General features: G+C 35.5%; 1 protein-coding gene across 1 annotated transcript; it reads right to left on the bottom strand.

Annotated features, from left to right (window-relative positions):
• Positions 1 to 1,248: 1,248 nt before the first annotated feature.
• On the bottom strand, positions 1,249 to 19,057 carry LOC133189537 (doublecortin domain-containing protein 1-like). The gene is made up of 40 exons (XM_061324894.1): positions 18,948 to 19,057; positions 17,412 to 17,577; positions 16,904 to 17,161; positions 16,656 to 16,744; positions 16,084 to 16,125; positions 15,174 to 15,295; positions 14,548 to 14,710; positions 13,927 to 14,032; positions 13,656 to 13,755; positions 13,446 to 13,539; positions 12,994 to 13,160; positions 12,663 to 12,755; positions 12,291 to 12,380; positions 12,040 to 12,126; positions 11,847 to 11,945; positions 11,537 to 11,711; positions 11,206 to 11,314; positions 10,939 to 11,077; positions 10,563 to 10,673; positions 10,185 to 10,364; positions 9,891 to 10,033; positions 9,594 to 9,717; positions 9,164 to 9,248; positions 8,985 to 9,070; positions 8,686 to 8,850; positions 8,357 to 8,603; positions 7,871 to 8,048; positions 7,596 to 7,748; positions 6,715 to 6,906; positions 6,239 to 6,462; positions 5,880 to 5,950; positions 5,571 to 5,724; positions 5,071 to 5,330; positions 4,644 to 4,827; positions 4,416 to 4,550; positions 4,000 to 4,245; positions 3,477 to 3,706; positions 2,687 to 2,836; positions 2,274 to 2,459; positions 1,249 to 1,970 (listed from the first exon to the last, which is right to left on the bottom strand). The coding sequence occupies exons 2-40, from the start codon at positions 17,570 to 17,572 to the stop codon at positions 1,869 to 1,871; spliced, it is 5,700 nt and encodes a 1,899-aa protein (XP_061180878.1). The 5' UTR covers positions 17,573 to 17,577; positions 18,948 to 19,057; the 3' UTR covers positions 1,249 to 1,868.
• Between the last annotated feature and the right edge of the window lie 374 nt (positions 19,058 to 19,431).

The raw sequence follows: 19,431 nt of genomic DNA on the forward strand, positions 1-19,431 counted from the left end.
AAAATCTAGGTTAGATTCAGCATCTGAAGCAAGTGTGGTAGTGTCCATCCCTAGATGCATCATCCATGCAAGTTTGGTCCAGGTAGGGCTTATAGTTACTTGGGAATGGACCTGCTCCAAAAACTTTAACCTGGTCACTCATCTGGAAAAATCTAGGTCAGATCCAGCATCCAAAGCAAGTGTGGTAGTGTCCATCCCTATATGCATCATCCATGCAACTTTGGTTCAGGTAGGGCGTATAGTTACTTGGGAATGGATCTGCTCCAAAAACTTTAACCTGGTCACTCATCTGGAAAATCTAGGTCAGATTCAGCATCCGAAGCAAGTGTGGTAGTGTCCATCCCTAGATGCATCATCCATGCAAATTTGGTTCAGGTAGGGCCTATAGTTACTTGGGAATGGACCTGCTCCAAAAACTTTAACCTGGTCACTCATCTGGAAAATCTAGATTAGATTCAGCATCCGAAGCAAGTGTGGTAGTGTCCATCCCTAGATGCATCATCCATGCAAGTTTGGTTCAGGTAGGGCTTATAGTTACTTGGGAATGGACCTGCTCCAAAAACTTTAACCTGGTCACTCATCTGGAAAATCTAGGTCAGATTCAGCATCCGAAGCAAGTGTATAGTGTTCATCCCTAGATGCATCATCCATGCAAGTTTGGTCCAGGTAGGGCGTATAGTTTCTTGGGAATGGACCTGCTCCAAAAACTTTAACCTGGTCACTCATCTGGAAAATCTAGGTCAGATCCAGCATCCGAAGCAAGTGTGGTAGTGTCCATCCCTAGATGCATCATCCATGCAAGTTTGGTCCAGGTAGGGCTTATAGTTACTTGGGAATGGATCTGCTCCAAAAACTTTAACCTGGTCACTCATCTGGAAAATCTAGGTCAGATCCAGCATCCGAAGCAAGTGTGGTAGTGTCCATCCCTAGATGCATCATCCATACAAGTTTGGTTCAGGTGGGGCGTATAGTTCCTTGGGAATGGACCTGCTCCAAAAACTTTAACCTGGTCACTCATCTGGAAAATCTAGGTCAGATCCAGCATCCGAAGCAAGTGTGGCAGTGTCCATTCTAGATGCATCATCCATGCAAGTTTGGTCCAGGTAGGGCTTATAGTAACTTGGGAATGGGACTTGCTCCTAAAACTTTAAACGGGACGCCGACGCTAACGCCGACGCCGACGCCAACGCCGGGGGTATAGCATAAGCTCATCTCGACTTCGTCGAGGTGAGCTAAAAATGTATTAATTTCAAAACAAACGTTGAAACACAATTTACAGAAAACAAATGCATTAAATTGTTCACATAAATTAGCACATGTTGATATGGTTCATAAGTACCCTGATATTCATTTATCTTCTGTAATGTCGTATGTTGTGATCTTGTAACCCTTACTGTCTTTTTTCAGACAAACTAAAACAAATCAATTTTAAAGCTCCACATAAAGACACTATATATATAAAAGTTATACACAAACAACCGCCCCTTCATAACGTACAATTAAGTACAAAAATGCTGCAGATAAGTCTAAGGATTAGGAAACGAAGAACATGGGCACAAGGCACCAAATGCCCTAAGTACTAGTGGCACAAACAAATGGTGGGGTCAAGGTCCCATTATTATGGTTGTTGAAGATATCATTCACACTTTCTATATCAAATCCATGCTGGAATCTTAGCTCTTGGAGAACTTCTTAACATGAATTTCGATGATTGGAAACCAACAGATATTCTACAATCCTTTAAAGCTTATGACAGAGGGTCCTAACACTGGGAAACAACAAAGGTACGTCTCTACAAGCTTCTATCAAGCACTAACAAGTTTATGTATTTTCCAGAAGTTGCACATGTGATTGCTGGTGTTGCTAACTCATGTTGCTGGTGGTTTTGCAGACTGTGGTCTGTTTGTTGTGGTAGATTTATTGTCTTCTGCTGGTGGAAGAGCAAGACCTGGTGGTCCGAAAGGATCGACCTAGGAAAATATAAAATTCTACCATCAAACCAAGGATTTACATAGGTTAAACCAATAGCATTGAAATGACAGAGTTTCTTTGGTCTTCTTTGTAAACTTGAAAAAGATAATAAATGAAAACATGTTTAGATGCTGTATCTACTTGTCATCTGCACCTGGTTACAAGACATATTTTAAAAAAATATACTTTGATATTTAACACTATCTGAAAGTATTATAAAAAGAAAAAAATTATAAACACTATTTGATTCAATCATTTTGTTTATTTGTTAACTCTATAGCACCTGACAAGTTTGCTCTTACATTGACTGTAGGGTTGACTGGAGCTGTCACCACTAAATCTGTAGCACTAGGTCCATACTGCTTCCGAGCTCTACCCCAATTTGCCTTAATCTCTATTCCATCTAGTGCATTCTTGGGTTTGCTGAATGATTTCCCCATAGAAACACAAAGCAATTCATCCTTATTGATTTCATTAAATTTTTCCACCTACAAAAATAAGAAGTATGCATTACATGCATAAAAATGTAATAGTTCTATTGTTTAAAAATGTTGTTCATTATATTTCATCTCATTAGTATATAATTTATATGCACACACAAAAAATGTGGTCATTATAATTGAACGAGGATATCACTTGGCTAAAACTTAAATACCAGAAAGCCTGTAATTTTTTGTATCAGATGTATTTAACTACACACTAATTATCTGTGTACCTTCTTGCCTTCCATGTTGTAGATAATCCTGGCTTGTCCCCATAGCCCCAGTTTAATGGTGGCATTGTCCAGAATTTCCTCTAGTGTTTCTCCCCACACATACACTGCCCTCTCTACACTTTCCCCATTTGGAAATACCATCACTCGTTTCTAGAGGACAAGTCAATGCATTAATTAAAAGATCTTTGATCTTCAATATATGGCAAATCTAGGCAATACACAGAACTTTTAAAGGTAAACAAACCATGATGTATAATTATATTGTAGACCACTTAAATGTATATTTTATGACTGTATATATATCACATACAAAATGTTATAACTCTAAATTACCTGCAGTAAAATTATAGAAACAGAGAAAAGTAAAACAAGTTTCTCTATACATATACATATACATCTGTATTCAAAAGACATAGGTTTCATTACTTGTGCTAGTGACCATTTTCTCTTGAGTTCCTTAATCTTTTTAACTGTCAAAAATGTAAGACTTGAAAAAATTTAGGAACTCAAGTTGGAAAAAGATCAACAGGTAAAAATGTACATGTATTATGTAACCCTTTTCTCCCTTTGCAAAAAATGAATTTCTTAAAAGTTTGTGTCCACTTATTTGTTACTTTGTGGATCACTGCAATCACGAAATGCTTCACATTTCATTACAACACATCAAATGCAGACAAGGGGTTCTCTAACATGTCACAGATCAAAAAAAGAATCACTGATTGGAAATGATGAAACAGCTAGAAGCAATGGGAGATAGAGCATCCTATATATTTTTGCTTGTTTTCCTTACCATGTCTGGTTGTTGGTATAGGCGTCTGTTTGTGTTGACATTAACTGTGCGGATCTTCTCTTTCTGGACAGCCTTGACCTCTGCCAGGTGTGTCTCCAGTTTGTGTATAGTGTCATGCTTGAGTTCCTCAGCTACGGTGGGTTCTTGCCAGTTGTTTTCCACAATCACGGGCTGTCGGCTACTGCGGGTAGGTTTATACTCCCCAGGGTTCTGGGACTCTATTCTACGTCCTGAAATTGGAAATACATGTGACAACTTCCTGTTTGTAAACTCAACAAAAAAAATCTCCCCTTTGTTTAATATCTAGTCTTTGTGTAGTATTAGAATATGTATATAATCATCATACAAAATTTTACATCAAAAGATCTATTAAATCTGTATAACTTTGTTTTTCATTCATAATTTCACTGTATTTATCTACCAACTACACTGAACATCTTCTATATATTCCAATACTTCCTTTAGGTTTTATCTTTTCATTAGGAAAGTTCAAACTTCAAAGGAATTGTAAAGGAGAAGATACCTTTCATTTGCCTTAGGATATGTTTTTCCATATCCAGTTCTAAAGACACAGCTGATCGGAAAGCACGTCTCTTCTTACGATTTTCCATTTTAGTCTCCACCTTTTCAGGAGGGAAGAACTCCTGGCCTGAAGAGACCCAGACCTCAATTGGATATCGGAGGATAATGTCAACAGGAGGGATTTGAACTTGACTCAGAAGCTGGTCTCTCTCCCGCTGGACCTTAGACTGTTCCTGCTGATCCACTTCTTTTAAAAATAATTACAAATTCTGGTCAATGTTTTAAATCAAGGCATATACTTAAAAATAAAAATCTTTGAATTGAGAATAAAATTTGAGATTAAATAAAGTTTCAAGATAAAGAAAACTGTTTAATAAATTGCAAGATTGTGTTAAATATGATAGCAATGTCACTGACCAGCATTGTCTCCTCCTGCCCCTTCAGCTGTACTGTCCTGTCCCTCTCCTTCACCCCGCTGTTCAGTCTCCCCTCCCCCAGGGGCTTCATTACTCTGTTGATTGGGCTGCTTGGTTTCCCCTTCCTCCTCCTCATCTGTTAGTGTAGAATAAAAACAAATACATGTATGACATACCAGACTTACTTTTCTTCAATAATTCTAATGCTAGACTTGAGAAGACATATTACCGTCCACATTGGATTCCTCCTTTCCGTGGAGGATCTTCTCCAGCTGGTCCACCATTAGAGATTTGTAATTCTCCACAGCCCAGTCTATCAGGTCATCAATCTCCAGCACCAAGGTCCCGTCCTCAGTAAAGATCTTCCTGGCAGCCGAGGCCAGGCCCAGCTTGTGTGTACACTGGTTCAGAATCTAAAAGATCAAGAAAATTAAATTAATCCTGGCAACAACCTATTGATACTGAATTTAAAATGTGTCAACCAAAATTGATGACTTTCTGCTAATTTAGGCAATTATAACTATCTAGAACAATACAATTCCTGATGTAATGCATTAGATGTAAAATTACATAATATATATATATTTCTTATCAGAAGCAGAAAATCTTCATTAGACAGAAGTATATTTAATAGTTCCTACAAGGGATGTTCTTACCCCTTCTATGCTGGATCCACAGATAAGCTCCCCTTGGTGCATGCGTCCCTCTCCATTCTTGTAGGCCAGTATTTTGATGGTTTTGACTGTCTTGGCTGCATTAATTTCCTTAGCGATGGTCTTGACATTGGCTTCCTCTCTCAGTTTTCCGAGGGTATCTTCCCACGTCTCCAAGGTCAGGTCAGCCTCGTGTGTTGACAAGTCAACCTTTCCATTCAAAACTCGGAAACTTCCTATTTGCTGTAGTTTTAGCTTTTTGGCTGTTGATAGTAAAACTTAACAATTAGATACACACCACAAAATAATATTAAAACAGACCTTTTTAATCTTATAGTTAAACATTTCATCTAAACATTTTTTATCTTTTAGAAAAATAATTCTCAAAGGAAACCAATGTGTAGAATCTACATTATTTTGCTGTTTCTTGCTCTGTGCATGAATATCTTTCTTTGTCAAACAAGTGTATGTTTTTAAAAATCAAAAGAATTTTTCGATATTACCTTCTCCCATTGCACAAGAAAATTCGGTTCTCTCTGGTAATTTCTGCAGCTTGTAACGCCCCCTCATGGCACGGGCACAGGAAGTGCAGACAGTAATATTCTTTACAGACACTCTGTCAGAATTGGACTGAACTGGAACCTCTGCTAGGTATCCCTTAAGAAATAAGATAAGATCTAAATCATGGAACCTCTGCTAGGTATCCCTTAAGAAATGAGATACGTTCTAATTCATGGAAGCCTCAAGCTCAATGATAATAAACATACTGAAAAATTACCAAAGAAATATATTTATAAAAAGCAGATACTTACTGGTTGATCAATTTTGCTGTCATGTGATATGGCGTAAGTACAAATGTCAGCATGGTTGGCGGCAGTTATCTCTGCAATAAAAAGAATTATTTTTGATTTTTTTTTTTTTAAATTCAATAATGAAAATGATGAGCAAGGTAGGCAATGTGAAGGTCATTTTTAAGATCAATATCAAATCATATTTAAGAGAAGCCTACATTGCTCTCTTCAATCATAACTACATGTATTTGACCTTTCTGTGAATAAGTAACTCTTATTTCTCTCTGAAAATGGGTGGGTATTATAATTGTTTATTCTTGAATACACAATAGTGCTTTCATTGAAGAATATTATTCTTAGTCCGTAAATAACTGAGGTACCTTTATCATAAGGATTAGTGAAAAAAGCATGTATGTATCCAGTCTCTGCATCATATCTCCATTTCTGATGAGCCTTGCCATATATATTTAACTTTCTGGCCTGCAAGGTCACAGCACAGCCACTGAAGGTCAAAGGTCGACCTTCTTCATCTTCAGAGAATGGTTCATTTGCTGGCATGGCAACAGTTAGGACCATTTGTGAGCTGTGCTTGGAGCGTATTTCCCTGTGATAAGATAGTAATCATTGTGTCTAAAATCCTTTGAAGTACAACATATAACTCTGTACACAGTATATCTTTCCATACATAGCACACAATATCACTCCATATGTACATTTAGTACAGTACAATGTATATCTTATTGGCATTTGATGTTTTTGAATATCGGCTATTTTTAAGATCATGTTTCAAAGATTATGATATCATAAATATTCTGAACATTTATGAGTAATAAAATAAAAGAATAATCAAGCTAACCCATTTTCTCTAATGACCCATCTCTGATTAATGTCATCGGGTCTTCGTTTGACCAGTAACACTGGGTTGACTCGACCCTCTTGTTCTAATACACCCAACACCAGGGTCCGGTTGGCTGCACAGGCTATGTATCCATCCTCATACACAAATCTCTGAAGTGTGTCCCGAGATATTTTAGGGATGGGTTGGGGTCTGAAAAATAATCAATAAATACTTTATAAAGTGATTTTTACATTAATATTAACTACATAATAACTACCCATGCAAGAAAACAGAGTGAGAATTAACATATTCCTAATTTGAATAATTTGGATTATATTCTGGAATATGTCCAGCTTTCACCAAAAAGTGAAAAACACAAGTTTTCAAAGATACAGACATAATAACACTGATGTACATGTACACAAACTCATGTTTTTGTTAAAATAACTCAACCCAATAGTCAAACTATGCACATCACTAGTTACAAACTTTACTAAAATCATATAAGGACAAATATGGTCATAGTTTACGTTCTTACAAATGTTATACATGTATAGGTCTATATGTGTTAATTCTGGAACAGATCACTGCAAACTATATATACTAAATTAATAATTAATTTTATCATCTATTTATTTACCTTCCTGATCTATCCCTGCAATAAATATGTATTATATAGAAGACAGAGTATGGAGATATGTGAATAGACAGGCTACTCAGGACTCCATCACAGAAAACAGGGCCCCAGATAAATAAAATGGCAGCCAAACCATCTTTAATTTATTAACATACAGATGATGCAGGACAAAGAAATCAGATGCATATGTAGACCATGAGTAGTGACTGAAGGAAAAAAATGACCACTGAAGAGAATTGGTTCTGGGAATGAGACTACCTACTTGTATTTGTCATACATCTCCTTGTCTGTGAATTTATAGGCGTCTGGATCCTCAGATCCCTCATCTTGACTGACATTGATAAGTCTTTCCCATGGCCATTTTAAGTTGTTCAACCTCTGTTCAGATCTTCTGTGGGCAATCTCATGGCAAGTCCTAAACATATACAATGCACTCAAATTTAATTATTTTATTTCGGATATTAATGATACTGACAAATTTTCTAGAGTTCCGTCAATGTTTTTTTCATCAATTCAAAGCTAAAAACAGAAACTTGCATGTTTTCTTCCTCCTCCTCAGCAAACATGGTGGCCCTGGAGTCCTGAAGATTCTGACTGTCCCTCTCTGAGGGTGGGGGACGTCTGGGGAGAGGCTGCTCCTCCTCAAGATTCCACTGACGATTGATAATGATCCGTGTATTGGCCACCAAGTTACCTTCCATCTCCAGTACATACTCTGATAAACCATTAAAACAATTCAGATTATTATATTTCATTAGAATAAAAAAATTAATACATACTGTTCTGCTTGTAAAGATATTGAATGCCTTTAGGGATATGTACTCGTAATAAGAGACTCAATTACTATAAATAAGGCTTGATGCTATACAAGTGATAAAAGACAATAGTTCAAAAGTTTAGAAAATTAATGACAGCTTAAGTCTTTTAAAAATAAGAGAGGATTATAGAGGGTCCTTTAACAATGTACATGAAGTGTAAATGACTGACATGTCAGCTCAAATTAAAAAAAACACAAAAACTCACTCTCTGGATTGCGGAGTGATATGTACTGTCTGATTTTGGCGATATCTTGAGAGAGTTGTGACAACAGAATACGCCTCTGTTGTTGATCCTTGGACAGCTTGGGGTCCATCCAGCCCTCCCCACAGGACACATAAACTAGGTCATCCCTCCTCAGGTTCACTAGACTGAAGTGCTCATTTCCTTTACTGTCAAAAAGTCGTCTGGCAGCAAATGGCAAGTTAAGCAGGCTTGTGCAGTTGTCCAAAAACTAAAATCAATTTTTTTTTAAAGAAAAGAACATGGTGTTTTGAGTAAAATCTGTCACATTTCAATGTAATTTTAGTACATACCATGATAAATTCTAGTTCCCTGACAGTTCTGTCCACACAGTGGAGGTTAATGTCTTCCTCCACATTGTCTGTCTCTGGCACGGGGACATCCTTCTCCACAAGCTTGGAGTGCTGAGGCTTCTTACCAGATTTACCTCCCTTCTCCTTGTTCAAGTCCTTCAACATCTAATCATCAGAAAAAGCAAAAAACTGCTTTTAACATTTACAGGAATAAAACATTTATTTACCTTCTGGTGTACATCGGGTAGATATGAAATTATGTATATAATTTTTCTTTATCAACAGATTTAAATAATTACATTTGTAAGATTTGGGCCAACCACAGGCATAGCTAGCCTAGTGTCTCTCTCTCCATTTTTCATTGTCATGAGTCTTAAAGGAGCCACTGCAAATAAATATATTCAAGCATTACAGTAGAACAAAGCAAAATTGAAAACATAAATTATAACCACACATTCCTTCTGTATAGTATACTCACTACCAGAGATTCCAAGTTTGGACAGTGGTTTGTGTAGGGGAGGGGCATTTGGTAGAAGATATCCCTCCATAGGCCAGTCATAGTCCTGAAATGTCAAAAACAGTTCAGTAAGCAACCAAAATATTTAATTGCTGTACCTTTTAAAAAATCAAAAAGTTTGAGGATTCTATTGAAATGCATGCATGTCAGGAAAACTATTTCAATCCCAGCAGATTCAGCCCTATTAGTGATGTTATACCAGACCTCAGCTATAAACTTGAACAGTAGCAGGAAGGACTTTATATGTGTTAGGACCTACCATAACAAGGTCTCATCAAAGAGACCTTACACTGAGCATACTGAGATTTGAACTCCAACACATAATGAAGCCCCGTCAACTGAGCTACTTCTATGCTAGAGTATAGAGAGAAGAATACACTTTTTATCCTACCTCATTTAGACTGCCGTCCTCCTTTACAGGCCAGGACAGTGCTCTCTTGCTCCACTCCATGTTTGTGGCATCATTGTACTTCCACTGTCCCAGGTTATCAAATCTCTCCTGTTTCAGGGCAAATCTGATTGAACAAAAAATACCAATATAAGAAAAACAGCTGATAGGGGTGAACTTCAGAAAAATTTTCAACAGTTCCACAGTAAGAATAAAAACAATGTTTTTGAAAAACTGAATATATATCGGATTATGAAGTTCTTTTATAGTTAACAATTTATAGCACCAAACTAAACCAACCTCTGATTAGATGCCTCCTTCTTTTGTCGTCTCTCAGTGACAACCAGATACACGGACTGTCCTGGTAAGATCCCCTCTGGCTGCTGGTTTTCCTCATCCCCCAGGTGATTCCCATTGTAGGTCAAAACAAGGTTAGGATGAGCCTAGAACAGCAGAGGAAAAGGTCAGAAGTGAAAGAAATCCAATGATTTTAAAACTGAGGGCTTTTAAATGGACACAAGATTTCAGTAAAAGATACATGAACTTGTAAATTTTGAAAGAAGAACATTTAGCATGTTAAAGATAGCTTCTTACTAGGCATGTGATGGTGGCATCTGGATTAAACTGCCACTGTTGGTAGGTGTTGCCTGTAGCTTTCTTCTGAATGTTGACAACAAACCCAGACACTGTGTCCTTACCCAAGGTCAAATCTACCCTAGTGTCTGATACTCCGAGGCAAAGCTGTGGTATGGACTTACACCTTATGTAGCCATTCTGGAAAACAGAAAAAAGAAGGATTTCAGCGAGTGAGAACCAAACCTGAACTGAAGAGTAACCTGCTTGTCACATTATAACAGCTTCATACATGTATATAGTAATCATTTTAATACACTGTACCAAGCATTTTCATTTATCATATGTGTGGTTATTTCACATATTTTTAACAAAGAAGGCAATGAGAACCAAAATTACCTTCTGAATGGTCCAGACTTGAGCCTCAGGAGGCCAAAGTTTTATGGAACCTCCTTTCTTAACTTTTTTGAAGCAATTCACTTCTGGGTACAACACAATTTTTTCATTGTTCTGAAAAACAAGAATAATAATACAATACTCTGAAACTCAGTCATGTGTGTCAAAGTCAACATTCTTCTCCAGGTCTTGGTTAAGGTGCCCGATACAGAAGACAGGTCATAATTTCATTTGAACATAAAAATGTACTTTTGAGATGTTCTAAGATACAGGATTAGTGGAAATCAGCTGTGACTAATATACATGTGTATCATCAGTCAACTGTGATCTGTAAAGTTGTGACCTTTCATGTTGTGTTTTAGAGTTACTAATTACATACCTTAGCTTGTAGGAAGGTACTTCTGGCATCAATACGAGCCATACGTGCTAAGTCCTGAACATGTGACTGGGATTCTGGGGAGTTGGCCTGCTCGTAATCGTAGGCTGGGTACCCCACTGTGGCCTCCCAAGCAGCATACCTGTAAATAAACCCTCAGCATATAGACCAAACAATACATAATCCATATTCTGATGAAAATGTCAAATATCACATGGACTGTTCTCTCTGTTGTTTTAAAGAAAAGAATTGAGATAAAAATACACTTACGTTTCTCTGTTTTTGGTAAGATCCATGTTCAATGGTTCTCTTATGATGAACGTCTCCCCTTCCATAAGGTATGCTGTAGCCTTCTCAAACATGGCCTGGATGCAGTATGCTAAAAGCAATTGATGTTTTGCTAAGCAATTTTTTAAACTTCTTAAATTTCCATGCATTTAACTACATGTACCAGTCTTTTACTGCTAGTTTACAAACATCAATTATCTTTAAACTCAGACTTTCTCTTTTTTAAGGTACAAAATATTTGCCTGGTAATCTATTTAAATCTACAGAAATACTGATAAATGCCAATAATACACAACTCTATTTTGACACTTACTGAACGGGTTAATAAATGGTTCTCCAAAAGACACCCATATCTCCTGATCATACTCAAGGTCATAGACATTGGTGATCTCTTTTCCATACTGGTCAAAAATTTTCTTGACCACAGGAGCAATTTTTGGATTGTGTGGATTTGCAGTCACATGGTTTGTCGACAGATCATCAAACAGCTGCAAGAAAAATCAATGAGTAAATGATCATCTCTTCAGCAGTAATACATAACACTTCACTTTACAACTCAAGCTTAACTTCACATTTGCATAATATAACATCTCTGCTGAAGCACTGCCTGTAGCTGTCCTTACCCTTGTTAAGACTTTTCCTTTGTCGTTTGTGCCTCGTAATGCACCAGCAAGATTAAAGTAAAACACTTGATCATTCTCGTAACTCCCATTCTCATACACCTGTAATGATACAATATGATTTAACTGATGTTTAATAACGATTTACAATAAATTAAACCAGCATGACATCTACAGCTTTATGTCCTCTGGGTACCTTGAGTCTAAGGCCTTTTCTTCCCACTAATCTGTGCTCAAACTCCCATTCCTTGATATGCTTCATTCTGTAGTTGGATCCTTCACTCTACAGAATAATACAAATGAATAAGACAATAAACGGGACATTACTAATGTATTATTATTATTAAGGGGGGGGGGGGATTCTCTGCCCATTTTATTTTTGCCTCTTTCACCTTGTATCAAGTGGGTAAATTCTAACTCTCTTATCCGAAGGTTACCCTAACTTACCTCCTCTACTTGCTGAAGCTCCACAATTTTCTGGAGTTTGTCCTCAATGTCCCTCAAACTCTCTGTCAGATTCTCCACTTCCTGCTCGGCCTTAAAAAAAAATTACAGACTAGATGTTTTATTCCCTGTAAGAATCAAGACCTTTTAACATTGATATCTTTTCAATCAACGTTAAAGAGCAACAAAAGGCAAAAACTTGTTTTTTCAGGCCCTTTCAACATTCATATTACTTACAATCATTTAAATCATCGTATACTAATTCAGTCATTTTGGGAATAATAGATTTTAAAAATTATTCCAGAATCTTCATAGAGGTCTAAACTATTCATTTAACCAGTAATTCCTTGAATTTGACAAATCCATGTAACATACCAGCTCTAGCGTGGTGTAAAGCTCATCCTCAGGCATGCTCAGAATGTCAGTAATGGTGACCTTGTCTTTCTCATCCCCTAATGCATAATTCACCTGAAAAGATTCAAATAAATCTGCTGTAGATAACTTTCTTTTTATCAAGTTTAACACAAGAAATTAAATATATTTTGATATCAGTTATTTACAAAATGCATGCCATTGTAAAATGAAAGAGAGAGAGAGAGAGAGAGAGAGAGAGAGAGAGAGAGAGAGAGAGAGAGAGAGAGAGAGAGAGAAAGAGAGAGAGAGAGAATGGAAAGACAGCTTTTGCAGTTTGACTATTTAATCTTACCTCTTTTTTGTACTTTACTGCTTCTTTCAGCTGTCCTTTGATGGTACGTTTCAGGTACTTGATAAAGTGAACAGTACCTGTGGGGCTAAAGGCCTCGCCAATGGACACCCACAGGGGACCATAAATGGGGGAATTACCTTCCTGTACTGCCTCATGTAACAAGGGGGCTAAAAACAGGGATTTTGTAAAAAGTTAATATCTTTTTAGAAAAAAAAAACACCCATCAGCATGATTACATTATCCAATGCTTATTCATAAACAGCTTCTTTCTTTTTTTTTTTTTTTAAAGAGATATATGCTTGTAATGATCTATTTCATTTAAATAAATAATTTAACTCCAATTCTATAAAATATCCTTAAGAGATTATAAATTCTTTGAAAAGATGCTACACTGATGATAATAAGAGATTCCAGTGTAATGCACTGTGCATGAAAGCAGTCTGCGACCTTACCGTCCCTCAGATCTTTGATTTCATTTCCTTCCCAGTCATACAGTACTTTGGCATGAGTTGTTAGTCCTAGCTTAGCAGTACAAGCTATCAGGAACTGTCAGCAGAAAAAAAGAATTTCAAAATTTAATGTTTAAACAGGTGAAAACATTGAAAATTTTTATGAAATTATGAAAATGGAGAATTGACCAAACAATGGACGTTTGTGTTTACCTCCTCCTTATTACTCATATCCGCCACTATCTCCATCGGTTCTGTGGCGTAGCCATTCCTGTACACAACAATCCGGTGTCTGTTGCTCTCTAGAAGGCCCCTGGTTAGAAACAATAGACAAATCATCAAACACTACATAATTAGATAGTCAGAGTTGCTTCCCTTTAATCCTTTAATTGGTGAGAGTTGCTACCCTTGAATCCTTTCATTGGGATTTCTTGAATCCTTTCATTGAATGGGACCATTAGATATCATTAGATTGGTAACGTACCTCATTCTTTTTGACACTCTACATTTTGTCTTTTTCTTTCTTCCCTCCTCTGGCAGTAACACTCCAGACAGTGTCCACTTGGCTCCATTAGTTATTGCTATGTTTTCTTCAAAAGAATAAGATACACCGTATAAGCAGAATTTTTAGTGAGGGTGTTCAGATTGCTAAAATTGCATATTGCTAACAATTCATTCAGCACTAAGGAGGTAAGGTTATCTTGCAAAATATTTTCAAATTGCTAAAATTACTTCTCGCAAAAATTATATAGCAATTTTTACAGCTAAATCGCTAAATTTTGGGTCCCGCTAAAAATTCCACTTATACGGTATTGTGTCATTGAATTACTACACATGTGTTTACATAAAAATGCACTTAAAAATTAAGACTTATTTGAATCTAATTTCTAATTTTTGTTGGTTATGATTCACATTCAAGATCTTGAATTCTTTTATTCTTATTAAAAGAAATGAAGAGTGCCAATTTTGCAAGTATGTAATTGAGTGTGAATTTCTCCTGACTGTGGTTGATGTTTACTGTATGTGATTAAAGAGATGCCATCCAGTACATCTTTGTCATTACAAAATCATGTACAATAAATTCTGTTACATGAGCTACACTTACGCTTCACACTTTTGTATGGGTCCTTAAAATTATCTCCAGTTGAAATATACACTTCAGAATCTGGAGGAATTTCATATGCATCAAAAACTTCCTTTCCATTGTCCAAAAACACTCGTCTGGCTGCAAATCCCAGGCCTAATCTCTCAGTGCACATCTCCAGAAACTTAAACATAAAATTATAAATAGAGCAGACAGTTAAATATAAATAAGTCAATATAATTTATTTTGGTTGTAAGGCGTCATTTGACTGGATAAAAAAAATTAAGACTATATCGTATAACCTGGGTTGCCTACATCACAATTACTTACGTCAAAAACATATCAATCCGCTTGACGTTACATTTAAAATACGTACAATTTGAAGACATTTTTGAAGGAGAAATTGTCTTATTTTCTACACTTAATGATGAAAATTTAAATTATAAGGAATGAATTTAACAGCTACCCAAGTTATACTGGTATAACCTGGGTTGGAACACTTTACACTTTTTTATAAACCGTGGTTTATAAAGCGTAAACTGCCCCAACCCAGGTTATACCAGTATAATTTGGACAGCTATTACATTCATTCCTTAAATATTCAAGTACATGTATATTCTTTGATAAACAATTATAATGTTTCCTACCACTTTCATTGATGGGGCTGCTACTCGACACATGTTTTCCCGGCTGCCATTCTTGAAGGCCAGACATCTGATTGTGTAGGGTTTGTTCAAATACTGGGACTTAATTCTTCTTCCAGTAAAAGCTGTTCAAATTTAAGTGAAAGTTTAAAGTGTTAAATAGGGGAAAAATAGCAAAAAGTGCTTCATAAAAGAGACTGAAAATATAAAATGATTAATACCGGTACATGTATATTCCATGATAATTGCTCAATGAAAAAGTAGTGGAAAGATTTAATTGTCTAAAGACCCATTGGACTTTATCAATTTCAATACTTCAGTTTCCTCAATTTTCGTTGCTAGCAAATTTGTAATAATATAAAAGCAGCTTTCTTGATTGATCAAGCAAAATGAAAGGAGTTAACCAACACCTTTAAAATTTTGAACAATTGAGAACCTGTAAACATCAATGTTATGTTAGATACTCAAACTCAACACACATGAAAGTTAACTTGATGGAGGAAAGCCAACCTATGATATGTGCTGACTTGTTAGGGAGGAAAGGGGGAGATTCAAATCATGATAGGATTAGATACAAACTTTCAATGACTGGAAAACCAGATAAATTGACATTTTTCTTAAAATTGATTTTTTTGTTTTTTTTTGTTTTTTGGCACTATAAAAAAAATTCTAAATTCATTAGAATGTATGTACAAGAAATAGATATAAGAAATAGTAAAATGCTAATTTCCCTTGTGAAATTTTGTTTTTGCAACAATATCTAAAAATTAGTTCTGTGGGAAAAGAATCTGCTTGTGCAAGTAAAAGTTAGGGTATATGATGATGATAAAAGTGATAGCAACAAAATCAAGTGATGTCACTCAAATCAGGTCTGTGGGTAGAAATCAAGTCAATAAAAGCATAAAAATAATACCACTTCTTGTCATGTCAACATATCCAACACAATCAGAGCATGCTGTAAAATAAATACTTAACATGCTGTAAATCGATCTGCATAGAATTAGTAATTCTATCATCTAAACTTAATTCTAATCATAGATAATAAATTCTACAAATGGAATTAAAAATGATAAAACAAAACAAAGCATGCATCAAATATCAAAACAAACTAAAACTAACATATTACTGAAATATCAAATTACATATGTTAAACCAACTTTTATATTGATAATTCATATATTGTTAATTGATAAATATTCAGAAGATTCACTAGCAACTCAAACTTATAGATATTTATGGTGGCAAAACAGTTTTAATAAGACTTTACGAAAAAAGGTTTATGAAACACTAAATTTTAGACAAGTTTTCAAAATTAATTAGGCAATCTACGAATTAAATGTCATGTATAACAGTTGGTTACAGTATGTATCAAAAACATTTAAGACAACAAAACACCACAGATTTTTATCAAATGATGTAACCCAAATAAAAAATTGAACTAAATAAGAAAAAAAGCTTTATAGTTTATATTTTGATTTTGCTTACCTGAGTAAGGGGTAGATCTTGCTGACCAGCCTCTTGCATTATTTCTGTAGAACCAGGACAGATTAGATGTAGCAGAAAATGGACGGTTTCTGAAGAAAAGGAACCACAGATCTAGGTTATTTGTTATTTGCTTACATGTACATCTTCTCAATCATAGTTTCACTCATTTTTACAATGTGCAATACTGCAGTATGCTGCAGCGAAGATACTTTTAACACAAACTGAGTTTGCAATAAAAATTGGCCTACGTTTTTCTCCTAACGGGAGCTGATGCTGGTCTCCCTTTCCTCAGCTGTGATGTAGAAGTTGTGCTCTCAGACCTGGGAGTTGCGGGGTCCCATAGGTTTGGGTCAGCAATAAATTTGGAATCAATCTTTGGTTTCCTGGCACCAGAACTCGGTCTCCCTGAACCGGGTCGTCCTGGGACAGTGGCAGATATTGGTCTACGGTTTGACATGCCAAAATCAGAATGAGGAAGTTTCTGGGAGTATGGTGATGCAGGTACTCTATAACAAAGCATATGATCATACAATTCATGTAAACATATCATGAATAATAAAAAAAATTACCATGAGAATAGCTAGTTAAGGGTATAAATTATAATTAGACAGCCTATATCCTTTCAGACAGTACTTTTAAGAGCTATCAGAAATTCATGCCCTTGTACTGTATCAAGAAAATGCATGCAGTTTCTTGTTGTGTTTGTACCTAACAGAAATACATGTTGCATTTTTCATTTAGAAAATTAACACTTACTCTCTCTTTTTCTTCATACTGTTCTTGGTTTTTCTGAGTTCATCCAGGTACTGTGCAATCAACAGATCTTCGTAACTCACCATGTCTGTATTCTGTTTACTGAAAGCTAGACTTCCCTCCCTTGAATTAGGAGAACCTTTTGATTCTCGTCTTCCTGGCATCTTGCCTGTATTGTCAATACAGCACATATAATACAATACAGCACATAAAATACAATACAGCACATATAATACAGACATTGTTATCATACACGATCAGATGCATGAATTCAGTTTTTTTTAGGAATGACGAAGCGGATTATAAAACAGCGTAAACTGACCCAAACCAGGTTATACTCGAATAATTTGGCCAAGAATTAGAGTCATTCCTTATAATTTAATTCTAAAATCATTAAACAACTGTGGGTGTAAAATTTCGTTGCTTTTTATTAGTTCAAATTTGCCGCTCAATAATACAACCCTAGTAACGGAAGTGATGGGAAGCGAGGGGAGGTAAAACTGATACATAGTCCTAGCAGCCATGTTGTTTGTTTACATGTGGTAAGATCCAAGTTACTGTTTAAAGTTAAAGGTACATTTATTAAATCTGGAATTTTCCATGAATCCCGAGGACTGGAAATGCGAGGATTGCATGGATACAGACGATTCAGCTGGTTGTCAGGGGGGTGTGTCCCCATACCAAACCAGGTTATACATAAATAATTTGTGTTCCTTTTTGGATATTAACCAATCAGAGGCTAGAATACAAACAAAATTAAATTATATATGAAATAAATTGAGTGATATATTCTTTTTTACAGTAAATGCATGTCTTATATTGCACATGCTGCAGTGTTCAGTTTCTATCCTGATTTACTATATGTAATGACCTTTAATTTCACTCAAGACATTTTCTTTTTATTTTCAAAACAAAAACTTTTTCATCCATTTTGACAAAATGTAATCGTCCGTTCATGCCCATGTTGATTTCTTTTTCATCCGCAAAACTACAATTTAACTTACAATTTGTCAATATAAATGAATTATAAAGCTCTTCCGTTTGTATCAAAATTGAGAGTATCTCATTTGAATTAATCAAAAGTAAAACTCAGGTATGTGATAAGTCTTATATCAACAAATCAAAATTATTATTTATGTAATTTCTTTGCCACTAAATTCTGTCCTTTTTAAATAATTTAGAAAATTTGCTTCTATATCAATGAACATGCTGAATAGCCACTATCATACATTGCTTTGTAAAAAAGAAATTGGGGACCATGCACATATATACTCCTAAAAATATTAAAATTATGCAATTTATTAATTGATTAAAGTAGATTAAAAATGAATTATCAAAGTATTTTCTAAATTTTATTTTAAATTGAAAGCCATGTTCATTTCAGCAGTGTTTATTCGTTTAATGGGACGAGCACTTGCATGCATTTTTGCTCCACTATTCCTAGTATAATATATTGGCTTATACATTAAAATAATGGTGAAATTGTCTTGTTTAGAAAAATATGACGTCTTAAATTTAATTAGTATCTTGGTACCTTACCGTATTTTAATGAAAATGGGACAACCAAGTATTATTCACAACATGCCATGATCAATGCAGTTTTTCAATATACTTTCTCAAGAGAGGGAATCCATATTGAAATATTTGCCTATCTCCTTGGTGATTACGTCACGATAACAGGACCGCACAAAAGGTAGGCCGAGCACTTGTTACGGTGGCGGGAAAATCAAAAAGTGTTCTCCCATACAGTGTACGCCTTTCTTCTAAAAAGACACCAAATACCTGTAACTCCAACGGCCTTTTTTTATTTGACTATAAGGATGTATTCTGCTGATTATCTTGAGGTGTCAGCAAGAACTTCTCTGGTTTTATCCATCAAAATAAGCATAATATTTTTTGACCACTAATCCCACTATCATCTATATAAAAAAAATCACATATCAATTCTTTGTAGCTTTAAAAGTCTTCTTAAAAACTATGAAGAAAAGCTTGATTCCAGCTTGATTTTTTTTCAGAGTAATTG

This window comes from Saccostrea echinata, unplaced genomic scaffold, assembly GCF_033153115.1.
Source record: "Saccostrea echinata isolate AGI-Se365-2 ecotype Australia unplaced genomic scaffold, CSIRO_AGI_Sech_v1 ptg000019l, whole genome shotgun sequence".
NCBI lineage: Eukaryota > Metazoa > Mollusca > Bivalvia > Ostreida > Ostreidae > Saccostrea > Saccostrea echinata.